General features: G+C 40.5%; 2 protein-coding genes across 8 annotated transcripts in view; one reads left to right on the top strand and one right to left on the bottom strand.

Moving 5' to 3' along the window:
• Nucleotides 1-715: 715 nt before the first annotated feature.
• Nucleotides 716-19,554, top strand: part of INO80C (INO80 complex subunit C) — a 55,054-nt gene continuing 36,215 nt past the window's right edge. Inside the window, exon 1 of one of the 5 annotated variants that reach the window (XM_078851663.1) lies at nt 716-1,322. In XM_078851663.1, coding sequence (XP_078707789.1) covers nt 1,044-1,322 — 279 coding nt within the window. In that variant the 5' untranslated portion in view covers nt 716-1,043. The remainder of the gene's footprint in view (nt 1,323-19,554) is intronic. The other 4 variants (XM_078851661.1, XM_078851662.1, XM_073332669.2 and 1 more) reach the window with 4 other exon arrangements.
• LOC144930221 (uncharacterized) overlaps nt 5,938-19,554 on the bottom strand; it is a 453,637-nt gene continuing 440,020 nt past the window's right edge. For all 3 annotated transcript variants that reach the window (XR_013635366.1, XR_013635367.1, XM_078851665.1), the window contains one exon: nt 5,938-18,919. Coding sequence is in view for 1 of the 3 variants with exons in the window: in XM_078851665.1 (XP_078707791.1) it covers nt 18,881-18,919 (39 nt within the window). In the remaining 2 variants the exon portion in view is untranslated. The remainder of the gene's footprint in view (nt 18,920-19,554) is intronic.

Here is a 19,554-nt window from a genome sequence, read left to right as displayed (position 1 = left end):
TTCTTTTGGCCCAATCCTCCAATTTGTCTAGGTCCATGGACTTGTGTACGTCCAGCTTTTCTAAATAGTCCCTAACCACTTCTTTCTCCACAGAGGGCTGGCCACCTACTCCCCATGCTGTGTTGCCCAGCGCAGCAGTCTGGGAGCTGACCTTGTTCGTGAAGACAGAGGCAAAAAAAGCATTGAGTACATTAGCTTTTCCACATCCTCATTCAGTAAGGGGCCCACATTTTCCTTGGCTTTCTTCTTGTTGCTTACCCATGTATGAGCTGAAGAAGAGAAAGCTTGTCTCTTCCACCAACAGAAGTTGGTCCAATATATTACCTCACTCATCTTGTCTCTCTAATACCCTGGGACCAATACAGCTACAACTCCACAGCAAATAAAGTCAGTGCTGGAGCCAGACTTTATTTTCCTTTACTCCCAGTGCAATTCCAGTGAATATACAGGGTTATGCAGCTCTTTGTGTAGAATATGGCCCCCGATTCACCAACAATTCAGTATCTGCTTCTGATAGGTGAACACGGGACTGGGCATATTTTGTGGATACCTCCTACCCCAAAAAACAGTCCTCCTGGACTAGGAGTGAAATACTGAGGCCAGGTCTAAACGTACATCACTATAGTTAGGCCACTGGGGGTGTAAAAGAGCCACACCTCTGACTGAGACAGTTATACCAACCTAACCCCAGGTGAGGTCAGCACTCTGTTGAGGGAAGGGCTCCTCCCACAGACGGAGCTGCTGGTGGAGGTGGGTTAACTACACTGGTGGGGGACGCTCCCCTGTCCACAAAGTAGCCTCTTCACTGAGTGCAGCCCTGCCCTGAGGCCACCAGGCCCATGCCGAAGGGCTCCCGGGGCCTTGCATTTCCTCCCCCAGACCTCTGGTCCCGTCCCCCGCCCAGGCCGCCGCTCTAATGAGCACCTGGGCGCCCCGAGCACCTCGGATCTGAAGGAAGGAGGCGCCCAGGATTCCAACCGCACGCGCTACTCCCGCCTGCCCAGCCCCCACCGACCCGCGGAAAAAGCCGGAGGAAGCCGCGCATGCGCAGCAGCGAAACTGGAGGCGCGGCCAGGGAGCGAAATCAGTCCGCAGCCAGCCGGCCGCACTGCGCGCGCGCGCGCGCCCCCGCGGGGAGGGGCGGGCAGCCGGATCCGGCCCAGTGGAGGAGGGGGGGAATGGCCAGTCTGGTGCCAGGGGCAGCGGCTCTCGCCCCCGCCGCCCCGGGAGCGGCCCGCAGCAAGAAGCGTCCGGCGAGCCCGGGCAACGGCAGCGGCCCCAGCAAGAAGAAGAAGGTGACGGTGAACGGCCCTCAGCTAGCAGTGAGTGCGGGTGGTGAGGACTGGCGAGGGAGGAGTGCGCATGTGCGGGGGGGGGACGGGAGGAGTGCGCATGTGCGGGGGTCATAGCGCCCCCCCCCCCGAAGCCTGCATTTCCCACAGCCACGTGCCCTAGGCGGGGCGCTCCCACCCACTGGTGCCCTTGACACCCCTCCCCCCCCATAAGCCGGCGTGAGGCAGCGTGGCCTAGCAGGCAGAGCACTGGATCAGGACTCTAGAGCTAGGTTCTATTCCTGCCTCTGCCACCAGCCTCCTGGGTAACCGTGGTACCTTTGTGCCTCAGTTTCCCCACTTGTGAAATGGGGTTAATGACACTGGGCTCCTTTGTCAAGCACTTTGAGACCTGTTGTCATGCACTCTTAGAGCATCTCAGCACAAAAAATCAAGGGATATGTCCCCCATTACACGTGGGTGAGTGCGGAAACGGAGGACAAAGTAGTGCAAATGGGGTTTTGCAATGGAAATGCTCATACCTGAGCTAGGCTAAGCCAGATCCTAATCACCTGGGTTAACTGTGTATTGTAGCTATAGCTTAAGGGATGTAGCCTCACACAGGTGCAATAAAGGCATGTTTAAAACCACTTTATATGTATCTAGGTCACTAAAAGGTGTTGTAAATGTGTTAGAACGCCCAATCAGACCCTGCTTTGGAGAAGTTAGATTTTAGGCATGATTGCTGCAAACCCAGAATCCTGTACTATGCTCAAGGACTTGTGTTCAGCCCAATATAATTCATATAATTGGCCCTTCCTTGAGTTCCACCACATACAAATCTCGTAAGTATGATGGTGCTTTTAACTCAAGATGGCCTGTTGGGCTACATGTTGAATTAGCCCAATTCATCAGTTGCTAATACAATTACTCTTTGCATCTTGAGTGTTATTTCACAGGGTGGGCTGCTCTCACTTGAGTTAAACTAGCACAAGAGGAGTTAGGTGTCTTCGCTGCAGAGTTATTACATAGTGTGGTATAGTGTCATGCATCTCTTGAGCTATCTATGCCTACCAAATGAGGATTGGGGCCAATGGAGCATGCATGTCTTTACATGTGAATGTTGAAAAGTTGAGTCTCTGTAGGCTTTGTGTGTCTATAGTGTAGATCCTCAATGATTTCTATTCCCTTTTCAGGAGGCATAACAGTAGCTAGAACTAGTCCAAAAACAGAAAAAGTTTCCGTGACAAAAGTCTGTCCTTATTTTTCATAGAAAATATCTACTTCCACACTTTTTTGATTAGCTCTAGTGGTATTACAGCTTCTAAGTGAGCAATGTTGCCAGTAAGGTTGCTTATTTTCACAAAAGCCTTGGGGAGATCAATGGGGATAGCTCTGGAATTCCCAGCAAATCCTCTGACCCTGTAACTTGAAGATCACCATCCTTGTTCTTCTCTGTATGACAATTAGCCCTCCCTCAGCTGGACAGCATCTCTGCAACTCCCATGAGTTCAGCTTGTGGCATTTACAGATCTTCCTTTCCCCTTCTGTGGTATTATCAATAAGCAGTGAGGTTTTTGGCCCACTGTTGTTTGTAACACTGGCTGCTAGCTAAAATAATGTTAAAAATGGTTGCCAACCATTATCACATTTGACAACCATTTTCAAGGGCTGTTGTGGCTAGCAGTCTGGATGTTCAAGGATGGTAAGGGTGAAGTGTATTTTTATATGACTTGTTTATAAGAAAATCTATCTTTATGTTTGAGATATATTCTGTGTCAATAGACAGCTGCTAGTAAAGTGAAAGAATCCTTAATTTCCTGCCCTAAATTGGGTTGTAATATTTTGTACTAAACAGCTTTTGCATTCCTCCCTTGAGGTGGCTGCATTGCACTGGTGGATGAAGTAATTTCTCTACACAGTGTATGAAGTACTATATATAAAAGTATGCTATTGACTTCAGTGGTGCAGGGTCTGTTCCAAAAAGTCACAACTCAGGAGCTTAGGCTCAACCAAAAGCATACTTAACCCCCTGGAATGAATAAAATCTGCTGTCAGTGTACTGGTTCTCTGGCCATCAAACAGACACACAGTGTTGACTAGCTGTGGAGAATGCCATATCCTCTATACCTTAGACAGAAGAAGAGACACCCTGATGCAGGACTTTTAAAACAGAAACATAGAAATGAAGTTGGTCTGTATATTTTTAGAGTTAGAAACACTCATCATTTGGCATGTTCTTCAGCAATTACTTTTTCTACCCATACCCCATAAATTCCTACAATTTTTAGTTACACAGCTACCAACGTATTCATGCATAAACTGATTTCTGACAAGATGAAACACTTAATAAATCCAGTCTCTAATCTAATCATAATGCAGCCAGTCATCAACTAGCTCTAACTCTACTTCATGAGTATCCCTCTGATTAAGTAGCTCAGTCAGCGACTAGTTCATCCACAAACATTGTAAACCTTTCTGTACTAGCTGGTAATTGTGGGACTTTTTTAAAACTTAACTGAATGAGATTCACCTGTCCAACAGTCTGATAGGTAGATACACCTTTTATACAATCCAATTTTAAAACAAGTTTTGTGAGAATGCTTACTACTCTTCATACCATTCACTTTCCAAGTTAACCTCTTTTGACCTTATTTTTTAAAACTTTGCATGCTAAGCATATCATTAGTCATATGTCTCAATATGGAATGTTTTTTCTTGTAAAGAAATAGACACTATGGAACAGATGGAGAAAAATAGAGTTAACATTCCCCAGTTTAAATCAGCAAATTATAGTTAATAATACATACGTTACACACTTATGTAAATGTATGTAAGATTGGGCCTTTAGATTGCAAGCTCTTAGGGTAAGGAAGTGCCTTCTTATATCTTTTTAAAGCACCCAGCACACTTTTTGGAATTGTGTAAATAATTATTGATGCACAGGACCTTGTGCTTGGCCTTTTCACCGTAGGTGTATTTCATATTTAGTGCTTAGTCTGCACTTTTCCCCACATCTGTGGGTCAGTCTCCATGAAGTTAAACAAAAACTGTTTAACCCCACAAGCCTTATTTTCCCTTTGCATGCTTTAGAGTAGTAGCTACTACAGTGCTTGAACTGGGAAGAATGTTGGTATGGTTGAAATATAGATTTCAAACAAAAAAAAGGAATAAGGAAAGCAGTGAGAGCAAATAAAGTTTTGTTTATAAATTGTTTTATCACCTTCACCTGGTAAAATAATTGGTTAATGGGAAGATTTGTGTGCTCTTGTGCATCCTGGAAGAAGGACTGGGTTTCTTGCTACGTATCAGTGCAGCTCTGTACTGGACTTGGACTATATTTACCCAACACATGACCTAGTGTATACATTGAGAACTTACCTTTAATTCATCTGTGTCTCACAAACATGAACAATAAAATATTGTTCACTGTTTGTAAAAGGTATTGAGTCATGTTTGTTTTGGAAGGCCACAGCACATAATGCTTTTCAGTCATGTCTGCAATAAGAGACACAGCTCTTTTGGAAATAATGCCTGTATTTACCAAATGCAGAATTTAAAATGAATTTACAGGAGAGCATGATTGCAGTTTGATTACATCACTGTTATTAGTCTTACACGATTATTCCTCCCATACTGTTGTTCCATTGAAAAATACTTCAATCTTGCTGGAGTTCAGTATTTTCAATATTGAGGATTAATGTGAATATGAAGTAGAGATGGAAATCAGTAGAAAACCATTGCTGTTATTATTGATTGATATAGCACCCATTCATTTAGGGATTGTCTACAAGAGGATTTTGTTGTTGTTTGGTTTTTTTGCTAAAAGGATTTCCACTGTTGCTCGCGTTCTTTCAGCTCCATCAGAATCAATGGGAGCCCTAGTGTGCTCTGAGCAGCTTAGGTGCCTGCCTAACTGCATACAAAACAGCCTATAGGAGGAGGTCTCCTTAACCTGAGAGATGGTAGATCAATGTTCAAATCCCTCCTCATCAGGTAGAGCAGGGGATTTGAACTGGGGTCTCCCGCATCTTAGGTGAATACTCTAACCACTGGGCTAAAGGTTATAAGGGAGGGCCTCTTCCCGTCGTTGGCTATCTTGTGTGGAGTTAGGCAGCCTTTGAGTATGCCTAGTGGATTAGGTGGAGTTGCGCTGGGGATTAAGTGGGAGGCAAGCCTCTGGATATCCAGTGTGAGGCAGCAGTGTACATGCTCAGAAGCAGAAACATAGGTGACTAGGACACTTTTACTGAAAAGGCTTAGGTGCTGAGTAAGTTTAGTCACCTGCAGGGTTGGGCGGCTGCTGAACAGGAGTTTTTTGGATCACAGTTGCAGTAAAAGTGGGACTTAGGCACCTATGTCTGGGGGATAGACTTCTAAGTCTATTGTACACAAAACTATATGCTGCATTGTACAGCAGGATGTATTTGCTAATCAGAAAACAAAACAGAATGCCTGCCCTGAAGAGCTAACTAGCTAAAAGACAAAATGTGACAGTACAGGTAACCGAGGGATAGGGAAAACATTATCATCGGTAGGTTTGTCAGAAGATATTTGCATATGATTGACAGAAGATGGAAAGTGCTATTTAAGTGCTAAATATTATCATATGTAAGGGTTGTGGTGTACCATTAGTTTGAAAGGCTGCTCCAGGCATAGTAACATACATACAATAAGGTGAGTTTTAAATAAATGCTTCGCTTTGAAAATCATACCACAGTTTGTCCTATGCTTTGGATACATAGAAAACCCTTCATAAAATTTCATGGCAGAGCTTTCCTGCACTTTTTCCCCTATATGCATCAGCATATGTAGTTTCTCTTTCTATTTTTAGTGTTTATTTTAATCTTCATTTTGCAAACGCTTTTCTCCAGTGTTTCAATGGCATTTAAGAATTGGTTACATAAGTGACTTGATATGATGTTTGTCTCAAACAGTGAATGTAGTTAATTGGAACCTCCTTGTTTTTATATAATTAGTAATGTAATAAACACTTTATTTTATTTAACATGTCAAGTGCCTATAACAAAAGTAACTAGGAGTCGTACAATAGTATTAAAACATATACAAGTCAAAATGACAATATCATTCCCTTACTAAAGGGTTGCCTCTCCCAAACAATCGAAGAGATTAAACCCCAAGATAAACACAAAATATTGTTCATGTTAAAGCATGACTGAACTAAGATGATCATCAAATTAGGTATCTGATAGATGGTCATATTTTCTAAACCTCAATATCCGGGCCTTTAAAAATACATATATATGAATTACAATTATGTACCGAGAGCCTGCTCCACTGTGACCACAGTCCCTCTGACTTCAATGGAACAGAATTGGGCCCTAATCCATTTACCAAATATGATAATAAAAAAAATGCTATTTTCTCAAAGCCATAAAAATACCCTCACTGTAAATAGGAAACTATCAAATAAATTTTAATGTAATTTTGTTTTAAAAAATTTCATGTTCAAGCTGACTTTAATTCCCTTAAAAATAAGATTATTGAGGAAAAGTTGAACTATCCTTAACACAGAAGTAGTGAGTGCCACCACCATAGCTATCATGTTCTGGTTGAGTACCCCTTACAGCATTCTGCATTGTAATGAGTTCCCACAAGGCAACTAAAAATTAATCACTCATTTAAATTAAATGAGCTCAAAAAAGTTAAGGTCTCCAAACTTATTCTAATTACTGTAACATTGTCTTATATAAGATTTGTTGTGATAAAAATAACAGTTCTCCTCTATACTTGGAAATTTAAAATAAAAAATAACAAAGCATGTTTCTGAAGAACCCATTGCAATGATAGTGATTAGGGAACCAGAAATAATATGATCATGTGAGTGTGTATATAGTTATGTAGTTGTTGATTTAAAAAAAAAACGGTCATATCATTATGCTGTAGAGCAGTGGTTCTTAACCTTTACTGTAGCCTACACCCTTTTGGTTCTCAAAATATGTTCTTGCACCCCTTATAAAAAATCAAAATATGTTCTCGCACCCCTTATCAACAGTTGTTGAAGCAGGTCAGTTCTTTAAACCTGTTTGTATATAACAGTAATCGTTAAATGTGTAAAAAGAAAAGGAGTACTTGTGGCACCTTAGAGACTAACCAATTTATTAGAGCATAAGCTTTCATGAGCTACAGCTCACTTCATCAGATGCATATCGTGGAAACTGCAGCAGACTTTATATATACACAGAGAATATGAAACAATACCTCCTCCCACCCCACTGTCCTGCTGGTAATAGCTTATCTAAAGTGATCATCAGGTGGGCCATTTCCAGCACAAATCCAGGTTTTCTCACCCTCCACCCACCCACACAAATTCACTCTCCTGCTGGTGATAGCCCATCCAAAGTGACAACTCTTTACACAATGTGCATGACAATCAAGTTGGGCTATTTCCTGCACAAATCCAGGTTTTCTCACATCCCCCCCACCCCCATACATACACAAACTCACTCTCCTGCTGGTAATAGCTCATCCAAACTGACCACTCTTCAAGTTTAAATCCAGTTAAACCAGAACATCTGGGGGGGGGGGGGTAGGAAAAAACAAGAGGAAACAGGCTACCTTGCATAATGACTTAGCCACTCCAAGTCTCTATTTAAGCCTAAATTAATAGTATCCAATTTGCAAATGAATTCCAATTCAGCAGTTTCTCGTTGGAGTCTGGATTTGAAGTTTTTTTGTTTTAAGATAGCGACCTTCATGTCTGTGATTGCGTGACCAGAGAGATTGAAGTGTTCTCCGACTGGTTTATGAATGTTATAATTCTTGACATCTGATTTGTGTCCATTTATTCTTTTACGTAGAGACTGTCCAGTTTGACCAATGTACATGGCAGAGGGACATTGCTGGCACATGATGGCATATATCACATTGGTGGATGTGCAGGTGAACGAGCCTCTGATAGTGTGGCTGATGTTATTAGGCCCTGTGATGGTGTCCCCTGAATAGATATGTGGGCACAATTGGCAACGGGCTTTGTTGCAAGGATAAGTTCCTGGGTTAGTGGTTCTGTTGTGTGGTATGTGGTTGTTGGTGAGTATTTGCTTCAGGTTGCGGGGCTGTCTGTAGGCAAGGACTGGCCTGTCTCCCAAGATTAAATGTGTAATATTAATAAATACATGGGTTTGATTAAACAAAGTAGTTGTACTTACGTGCCTGTGCTTAATTTCTGTTTGATGATTTACCTTCTAAAAACATCTGGCATGTCTCGCACCCCCAGAAAGGGCATCTCGCACCCCCAGGGGGTGCGTGCACCCCAGGTTAAGAACCACTGCTTTAGAGCATAAACTTTCATTTTCTGTAGCTCTTAAGGTTGTTAAGATAACTGATGAAGCAATGTCTATCTCAGGCCTAGTCTACGCCAGTAAGATAGGTCAACCCAGCTACGTCACTCCGGTGTGAAAAATCCACACCCCGATCTACATAGTTAAGCTGACCCAAGCTCCTGTGTAGATCGTCGACAGAAGAATTCTTCTGCTGACCTAGGTACCATCTCTCGGAAAAGTTCCAATGGAATCTATGCCAGTGGAATTACCCTCCCATCATTGCAGGCAGTGTCTACACTGAAGCACTACAATGGCGCACCTGCAGCTGTGCCACTGTTTTGTTTTAAGTGTAGACAAGCCCTAAATCTGCAGGCAGCCTGAAGCAATACCTTCTGGAAGATGTGAAGTGTTCCCATGGGATGTTAACTCAAATCTACTTAAGTCAATTTAAATATCTATCTTGCTGGATGTAGTGGCAATATTGGGGATGTTGGTTAGCTAGTTACTGCTACGGGCTGCTGGGATGAGGAATTCAACTTCCCTCTCTCAAATTCAGTCACATTCACATCTGTCCACAAGGAAGGAAGTATGGAGGAGATGCATCACCTCGTTAGTACCAAAAGCCTCAAGGACCTTTTGAAGTAAAGCCTAGGCTTTCACTGGGCTTTAACTCAACCAGTTTAGCATAAATTACCTTGTTTTAGCTAGAGTTTTAGACAATATTAGTTAGATTGAGCTAGCTGACATACTCTATCATCACACCTTTAAATCGTAGCCGAGGCAAGGCCCTGGAACGCTTGCAAAGTTAGGTGTTGCAACAAAGCAGACAGCGAACAGCTAAATATTAAATATGAGTATTAAATACCAGCAAGTTCTTTTATTGCTGTCCCAAAGACTAGCTTTATTTACTAGGGGTCCAGAAATGAGAACCAAGACTATTCTTAGATATTTGTAGATGTATAATCCATCCAGTCTCTTAAAGAACCAGCATCCCTCCACATCCTTGGTGATAGGAAGATTATGTTTATAACACACAGTTAACAAACACTTCTCAGTAATATTCATAATATCATCTGGCCAAGATTATAATATACGTGTTTTAATTCAGCTTTATAAAACAAAAGAATAATTTTTAAAACTAGTCATTTTAAAAGGGCGACTATTAAGGCTGGGAGGTCTAAAAATTGATTTGCTTGACGTTTGTCACATATTGAAGGATTTAGAGTATCTGTAATCACAAAAGTATGTGTATTCCAAATCAACCTATGCCAATCCCAGAGAAATGCTACCCCCCCATGTGATTTGATTTGAGATTCAGAGTAAACACAGATGTGCTCCCACCCTTCTTTCTACATCATAGCACATGTGTATTAATTTTACTATGGATCTCAGTAAATTGGTGTCAGATTTTTCACCCTCTTTCTTCTCTCCTTCTCCCAGCATAAGGTTTAAAATAATTTACTTTAGCTAATGGGCGTGCAACATCTTTTAAAAATCTATGCAGGATCTAGCAACTGCTGCACTTCGTTTCATGATGTATAACAAAAATACAAGAGACTCAGAAAAGGACAAGGAGAAAGATTGGATGTTTCTGTCAGAAGGAGATAATACTGTACTAGGATTATTTGATTTTGAAAGAGAAGTGTAAGAGGAGATACGACAGTGATACTGTATAGAAAATTCGATTCAGACACTTCACACATTAGCAAGATAGCTCACTTAAGATGTGACGCTCATAAAAATGGTCATGTTAGAATCAAATTAGCTGTTTAAAATGGTCAAGGTAAACCAGACTCAATTAGGAATAACGTGAATATTTATCTAGATACTGCAACTTTATACATCTGAACTACTCTTTTACACACTTCAGTATGTGTTACAAGCTTGCACTGGATAGCATTTCAGTTTTTGCTTCAGAAAAGTGATAGACATTATATAAACATGTTAATGTTAGAGTACGGAAGTTAATAGAAAATTTAATTTTGTAGTTTATCAGGGTTTTGAATTTAATGGTTTGTATCAAGAAGCAAGCAAAGCAGAGACTTGTCCATTGGGTTATTCATTTAGTGATTACATTCCATGTATATTTATAGGTGCTAAATTATCTGCAGGAGTGGCTCTCTCTTTGTTCTCTGGAGATTGAGAATTATTGGACAGTTATAAGGAAAAACTAATAATAAACTGAATATAAAGAACAGAGTTTTTTAAAAATGGTGACAAAATTATAAGCTAATAATATAGTGGAGACCAGTTAGTCACTCCCATTTCTGTCGTCCCATAATAAAAAGGAAACATTCTGTTAAATAGAAATTTAGAACAGATAAAAATAAATAGTTTTTCTGAATAATGGATTGGCAAAAAGTATTCGCAAAAAGACCAAATATCTGTAGTTACATTGCTATGAAAATTTTTACAAAGGCTTTCTGTCCTCTTGCTCCAGGGCATAAACTGTCAGCTGCATTCAGGAAGAAATTTTGTCCCCACTTGCCATAGTATTGTACAATGGATAGGAAACATTTTGTGGATCTTTTTAAATCTTCCTTTGAGGCATTATAGGCCAGAGACAGGATCCCAAACTAGCTGAATTATTGGTTTCTTTCCATGGCAAATCCTATATATCTATGCCTTCATATTAATGGGGAGGAAAAAATGTTTGGTCTCTCATATGTGCATCATATTTCACCAATTTTCATCAGAGAGAGAAAGTATTATGCAGAGAATTCCCCAAGCTCCCACATGCACACCTTCCTGATGCATGAACTATGTAAAACTCTGAGTTTTGTGTAAATGCCATCACTTAAAAAATATCTGCAGTCCTGAGGGATAAATCTTTCAGTGTGGGACAACTTCAAGTTAGATAAATTGTTTAGATTTCCCGCCGTGATAGTGATTGTCTACTTATGACACTGCTAACTATGGGGCGATCAGGGTGCTAATCACATATCTCTGGCACTACTGAGCAGTTGGGGAAACCGCTTACTCAGTTTCCCTGTCTTTGAGAAAGTGAAACCATGGGGAAAAGTTAACATAGTTTTGGAAGGGGGAGAAAGGACAGAAGAGGGACCAGGTCCTCAGACATCTCTCTGAAAGTCCCTGCAGAGACTAGCACAGTCATTAATACACTGCATGGTAGTCATACAGTTTATATCACTGCTCATGCCGAACAGTAATACCCTCAATTTTCAAATATGTTGGTTTCTAACAATAGGTAACAGCTTCAGTATGTATTACCATAGCTGCTTCTAACTGAAGTGAGTTGCATAGCGTCTTCACAGCACAATAAACTAAAAATTACCAAAATGGGACGGGGTGAAAACAATTAGATGTCTAGACACTCAGAATGTTCAGGCTCCAAATTTAGCTCATCTTTTAAAGATAGAGTTAGAAATGTTCTGAGTCTACCAAGGTGTGTCTTCAGTTGATAGTTCTGGACTGAATGAATCAAGATAAACTGTTCGTTTAGCTCTCAATCGTAAATTACTTACCCTCCGGTAAATTAAACATCCTGATGGGGAGTCTGGGTTGAAGTGGGAAGACAAAGTGATACTCTCCTGTAAACTTTATTTGCTGCACCCACAACTGCCTGCCCTTCTGTCCCCTTTACCCATACTCCTCCCATCCACTCTTTAAAAAGGAGGGCAGTGGTGCATTGATTTGCACTTGGTAGTGAGGCATGACCCAGTTCTCCCCTCCTCCAGGTAAGTCTGGCCTGCATGGATCCAGGTTACACAATGTCAAGTGGCTACAGTGTCCTTTATCACTGCATAACATAAGCTTTAGCCATAAGTTTAATAACTATATATTCACAAAAGGAGTTGGCTTTTTCATATTTCTGCCATATCAAATCAACTTGGGACTTACCAGTTGTTTTTTTAATTCAAAATTGTTCTCAGTCCTCAAAATAGCGCACTGTATTGCATAAAAAAGAACAGAATTTGAAGTAGCCACTATTTTTATATAGTGTACAACAGCTAGGAACTACAACATTTTTTAAAAGGTCCAAGTTTGGGAGCTGTCTAGATCCGTTGTCTTTACAGCTGTAAATGCTCTGATTCACAATCTGAACATCTCCGCAATTTTTTTTTTTTTCACTGACATGCTAAATATTTTATTGTGGGTGCTTTCTTACAAGATCCCATAAAACCTCTCCCAAAATCCCTTGATTCTCTCTCACCTGCACTCTTGAAACTGGTACAAATACTTCACTAGTTCTGATGCAATGGAAAAGCCAGTCTTTTCACAGCTCTCTTTTATTTTATGTCCTGCAAAAGAGGCAATCAGGATGCAAAACATATTCAAAAACAGGACTGTCTAGTTGTTTTCAGGATATGTGGCAGTTCTTCAAACTCAACCAAAAACAGTGAGGTGCATTTTATTGCTACTCAAGCCTTACATCTTATTAAAGCAGCATATCCTGGAGATATTATCAGAAAACAGACCTCAAAGTGGCATTTGATTGTATAAAGGAAGCAAAGTAGTTCACAACAGATGCTTGTGTGACTCTGTTCTCTTCTAAACTAGAATTTGCCTGGTGTCTATTTCTGTTCACTTACCAACTTACTCATTATGCTGGAAAATTTAGGTCTCCTGAAGTAGAGTACAGTTTTGCCGAGTACAGTCTCCATGCTACTCGGAGAAGAGAAGCCTGGCTTAAGGCCTACTTTCCTTTGTGACTTTACAAGGTGCGGGAGGGGAGGTTACAATGTTTGGTGAATGTACAAAAAGACTCTACGTAAAGAAAGCTTGTGTTATTGGGAGGGAATCTAAGATTAGAAAATATAAAAATGGATGTGAAGTTCCTTTTATTGTCCTCTTACAAGTATCTTGTGGGTATCTGGTTGGGTTATTCACTCCTGATGTGGTGCACCTTTGGCAAGCTCTTTTGAAGCTTGTGTTACTTGTCAGTCAGAAGAATTCGTATATGATGTGGAACTCAAGGGTTTTTGTTTTTCTGTAAATTGCTTTAAGAATGAAATGCTTCACAATTGATTTTGGGATGGTGGAGGATGTTTTGGGGATCTTATGGGTGTTGCAGAGTTTGTTCCTGTGCAGGAGTGACGGAATCTACTTCTTAGGGTACGGTTAAACTGCAAAAAATCCACCGCAGTAATGAGTCTCAGAGCTCAGATCAACTAACTCAGGCCCATGCTACAGGGCTAAAAATAGCTTGGGCTAGAGCTCAGGCTCTGAGAGCCACCCCCTCACTGGGTTTCAGAACCGGGACTCCAGCCTGAGAGGGAACGTCTACACTGATATTTTTAGCCTCCTAGCACAAGCCCATGTTAATTGATCCAGGTTCTGAGACTCATTGCCGTTTTGGTTTTTTTGTTAGTTTGGGGGATTTTTTTGTGATGTAGATGTAACCTAAACTACCCTAGGATCTCATGCTAAAACTCTGCATTAAGACTCACTGCAGTTACTGCTGAGTCCTGTTGGCAGGGGGACTGTTAGCTCCCAACGGGACAGGAAATGGGTGGGAGTGTCTGTCCTGCTAGAGTGAAAAGGGAGCTAGGACAGCCTAAAAACCTGGTAAGGTAGGAAAGGGCCTGTGTGTCATGTTGTCTTTATTGTAATTGAATTACTAGTTAAGCTAAAATCATGGAAGAGGTTAAGTTTGGACATTAGCTCAAGGTCCATGGGTCCATGTGCTCTCATAGGAATTTGGTAAGACGTATATAGCAATTGCTACTGGAAACTAACTGGTTGCTGATTTCAGGAAGGGTATAATCAAGAGAACTGGTTGAAAAAATTAACATCTCTTTTTAAAAAATTAAAATATTGGTTTTGACCAAACATTTGTTGGGAAGGTTTCTTAGGTCCAGGAGGAAAGCGGGGGAGGAGGGGAGAGAGACACTCCCACATTCCAGGTAAATGGCCTAGTCACCTGGCTATTGGCTACTGTGAGGTGGCTTGCTCTCTTGATGAAAAATTTCAACACAGGTCTCATTTTCATTCTGCATTGGAACTAAACATATGTCAAAACCTCAGATTTTCATGACATTGATTTTTTTGTTTTCTAGCCAGTCCTAAGAATCAATACGCTTCTGCTTTCTCTTTCCTTCTCTCTACTGCTATCCTACATAAAGCTTTTTAGTGGGCAGATGGACTACGATATTAGAGTTAGTTTTCTCTCTCTTCTCCTTCCTTGGTTGCAATCCACTATTTGATATCCCCTCTAAGAACTGTTTTGACATTGACATTCCATCAACAATTTGTGATCCTCCTTTTCTTCCTGTACCTTGTTTCCTTAAAAGAACTGCAATATGTAAAATGATAGATGTAAACAGTTTTATTATGGAATTTACTCTCTAAGTCGTTGATTAGACTAGAACAATGAAAGTTGTTTTTTGTTCACAGAACCATACAGACAGATAAGTGTTATCAAATATTCAGTCCTAATTTATTAATTGAATGATTTTTAATCACTAAGATGACTCCTTATGCTTTTATTTTTAAAATGTAATAGTTCAGGAGAAATTATATTTTCTTTAAAGAACTCTAACTAGTCTCTGTTTACTGGGCTCAGTCTTACTCCTGGTAATGTATGTTGTAACATATACTTTACTTTTTTCATTCTACATGTCCCAAGTTTCCTAACTGCAGAGCTTCTTTAGTATGCTATTCAGCTCCTGCATTTGCTTCTGCGTTACAATTTTTGTAATAAAGAAAACTGTCAAATGTTATAAACAAGAAATAGTCCCAATCCACCAAATAAATCTAAAAGTAGAGATCTTTTGCAGTCATTTAAGCTGAAGGGAGGTTTGTGGCAAATGCAAATCGAATCAAGCTTTCCTGGGATTGTGGGAAGCTATCCACAGTTGCTTCCCAATTACATTTTATTGTGGCTTTTCCCTCCTAGAAAATGGTGTTTTCTTAAAATATCTGTAAGTTATAAGAACTTTGTTCAGCATAGTGCTTGAAAGTTTTTAAATGGAAAAATAAGTTTGGCATCTAAACTCTATTGAGAAGAAACCAAAGCTTTTATTAAAGCTTGTCAGTCTGTTCATGTGTTTGAAAGTTTAATAATTAAAAAAAAAAAAAAAAAAAACCAGTCAATTCAAGTTTTTTCTTTTTTCTTTTTTTTTAAAATAAGCTGTACCAGTGAAAAGGGATTTCTTGTGTCATGAAATTGCTGGCTCTTTTTCCTTTAGGTTTTGAGAGACTGAGGACTACAAATGTAATTAAAATCTTATTCTCTCTTTGGCTGCATTTTTAATTTTAAATTCAAACCCTTATGCAGTTTAATAGAGCTTTGCTTTAGTGTATTTTATACCTCCATCTAAGTGACTAAAGTAATTTAGTATTTTATACATGTTGGTCAAGTATTTTGTGACTGAAAGCACCAATGTCGGTGAATGTTGGTGATTTGAAGCTCAGTCAGTGATGGGACACTAAGGGCTTGGCTACACTTGCGAGTTACAGCACAATAAAGGAGCCCCTGGGCACACGAGCTTACTACCCGTCCACACTGGCAAGGCACGCAGAGCGCTCTGACTCCGTGGCTACAGCGCTGCTGGCACTCCACCTCGGCGAGTGGAATAACATTTGCTGTGCCCCTGCCGGAGTGCCGCGGCACCAGTGTGGACGAGGTGTTGCATTACTGCGCTCTGATCAGCCTCCGGAAACGTCCCATAATCCCCTTAAGTCAAGTGGCCACTCTTGTCATTGTTTTTGAATCACTGTAGGAATGCAGATTGAAAGCTCCGTTTCTGACAGCCGGCTTGTTTATCTGCTCTGAGATAAAGCAACCATTAGTGTGGAATGCTGTGTGAGAGAGAGAGAGAGGCGGTGGGAGGGGGGGGTTCTGCTGCTGCCTGAACTTACAAGACAGCATGCTGACGTGCTCCCCCCAAAACCCACTCTCTCCGCTCACATACACACAACACGCTCCCTGTCCACTCCACCCCACCCCCATTTGAAAAGCATGTTGCAATCACTTGCCTGCTGGGATAGCTGCCCATAATGCTCAGTGCCGCTGCAAGTGCCGCAAATGTGGCCACGCCAGTGCTCTTGAAGCTGTCAGTGTAGACAGACTGCAGCGCCTTCCCTACTGCACTCTACGAAGGCTGGTTTAACTCAAAGTGCTCTACATTTGCAAGTGTAGCCATGCCCTAATAAGTATGTCGCCCTTTAATCAAGAGCACTTGGAGTTTATGGTGTTCAGATGCTCTACAGAGAACATAGAAAAGCTATCCATCACTTTGTGACAGTTCAATCTTTTAATGGATGAGTAAAATTTTAGTCAGCCTTTCTCAGGCAGATGGAATATGAGATGTTTCGAGCCATTTCAAAACAGAAAAGTTTGAGGGAATACGGTACAGATCGTTTTCTCTACAGTGTGTAACCTTTTTTCACGTTATTTATTTATTTAGACTGCAATTTAACTATTTTTCATGCCATGGTTCAAACAAGAAAATGCTTTTTACAGCAAGCTAAATTACTTCTAAGCTCTAGTCACCTTTTTTGAGTTAATTTCATAGAGTAACACTTCATATTCAGCTGTTTTGCGGTAGGGGAAGGACAGATTTTTTTCCATTCTTTTTCAAGGCTTTTATAAATATATTCAGGCATCAGCAATGGAAGATATGTTAAGCTTTTTTCCTCCGTAAATGAAGCATCCACTTCAATAAACTCTTATTGGAATACTATAGTTAAGGGGGGAAGTGGGAGGGACAGTTACCTCTCCATAGCTAAGGCCGGAGTCAGCTTCCAATATAAAGCCTATTTTAGCCTCCTGGTAACTTTGGTTTGGAAAAATGGTTTGGCTTGAATATTGCCATATTTCTCTGAAGGCAAAGGAGATTGTTTATAGAAAGTCTGGAGGAAATTGGTCAAACTGCTTTTCAGTTATAGATCACTTAGAAAAGAAATCTGATTTCTCTCCTTGTTAATACCCTTTCATCTTTCCTTCCTAACTAGTGCACCGGCTGTATTTGAAGAAAATAGCTTGTAATTAAGCAAGAATATTATTTTTTGTTGTGAGTTTTTGGGGCACAGTTCTACTCCCAATGAAATTTTTGCCTTTGATGTCAATCAATGGGAGTATGATCAGGCAGTGTGAGCCCTGATTCTCCATCTTATTTACGCTGAGGTGGCAATAGTGAAACTCCATTGACTTAAAAGGATTTACTCCTAATTTACACTGTATGCATGAGCATATTTCCCATACTACTGGCTGGTTGCAGTTTATAAGAATATTGTTGGGCCATGTACTTAGTACCCATTGCCAGCCTCACTGCTGCCCTCTACTTCAGAGGTGGCTACATTTCTGAGGTTCTTTATTAATTTAGTATATGATGGTCTTCAGTATCCTTCAGAACAAAACTTGCTGTACAAATGTAGTATTTTCTCCTGGTATGTGAACAGTCTCAAGCTGAGATCTCTGGTTCTCAGTTCTTTTCCTCACCCAAAATAAGCACATTTAATCCTTTGATCCTCTTGAAAGAAGAGTGCTCTTAAAAAGCCAATATATGCCAGAAGTCTGAAAAAGAAAAGGTTGGGGGAATTGCATCAGGTTTCCTTTTCCAGTAGGGAAGAAGGAGAAATGTTTCCCACTGAACCCAAGAACCAGTAACATTGAACCAGATGGGGAAGACTTGTTCTGTCTGTGCATTATTATTTATTATTTCCATTACTGTAGTACCTAAGAGCCCTAGTAATGGACCAAGACCCCATGCAACTGAATGAATATTTATAGTTATCCCCTTTTCTGTCACAAAAATGAATAGACGGTGTTAATCTTGACTTTCAGGAGGGAGTGCTACTATCCCATCCTGATGCTGTTACTGAGACTTCAGTGTATTTGTTTTGGGGAATCCACTATTCTAAATTTTCCTACCACCAACATTGCAAAGCTATCATTTTATCTAAAAATAAAGTCCATCTAACTGTGACAAACTCACCCCCACATCATCTCCGGTGATACATAGTGCTAATTTTCCTCTTCTGGAGAATTGGTGCTCAACTTTTCAGTATCTGAAGTCACTTCACCACTCCGAGTTAAAGGAATTAAATATTTAGAAAGCAAAAAAATCTGTAGCAAGCTTGTTATGAAGTGAGAGCTAATATATTAAAACAGCTTAATAAATGTTACAGTATGATTAGTATTAGTTGGGATTCAGGGAAATATCTGACATTCAAAGTCTATTCCCTGTTTTGAGAAGTCCGCTGCTATCATTGTTGCTATCACCCAGTGACCTTCTGTAGGGTATTTCAATATGCATTTTTCAGTTACCTTAATTTGCTACCAGTGAAAATCTGCTACCAGATTTAATCCATCCCTCAGTTTTTAATTAACAAGTTGCTCCCTGGCCAGTTGCTACATCATTATTCTGTAGTCAGGATGTCACAGGATGTTATGCAATCCTGTAAAGAATGTGGAAAGTTGAGTATCACAGCTTTGAAGTGTAACCTATACTCCAAAGATGCTATAATCAAATGGCTCACAAGAAGTGGACAATATCAGAGTCAAGAATTGCTGAAAACAAGAAAAATCAATGAACTTCAGAATTCCAATGCAGAATTAACTGATTGAAAGAGAAGTATTGGGAGTCAGCTATCTAAAGACTACTGTAATAACCAAAGAGACAAGGTGGGTGAGGTCAATATCTTTTATTGGACCAACTTCTGTTGGTGAGAGAGACAAGCTTTCGAGCCATAGGGTTGCTTATCTCTTTCGCCAACAGAAGTTGATCCAATAAAAGGTATTACCTCATCCACCTTGTCTCTCTAATATCCTGGGACTGACATTGCTACAGCTATACCACATACAGTAATAACCAAAGACAGATTATCAAGCCTTCATTATACCGAGGGCAGAGACAAGTCTGCCCTCTGCAGCCCCACTCATGTGCTCACTGGAGTCAGTGGCAATTTTGCCATTGATTTCCAGGGCCTGATCCAGCATCAAAGCTCCTTTACTGTTCACACTGGTTGTCTACATGAGGCAAAACCATAATACTAAAAGTATTACACCATAAGAACTATTATGAAAACAAAAC

The sequence above is a fragment of the Lepidochelys kempii genome, chromosome 2, assembly GCF_965140285.1.
Source record: "Lepidochelys kempii isolate rLepKem1 chromosome 2, rLepKem1.hap1, whole genome shotgun sequence".
NCBI classification, from domain to species: Eukaryota; Metazoa; Chordata; order Testudines; family Cheloniidae; genus Lepidochelys; species Lepidochelys kempii.
Note: the sequence above shows the minus strand (reverse complement) of the source record. Positions and strands in the feature narration are given on the sequence as shown.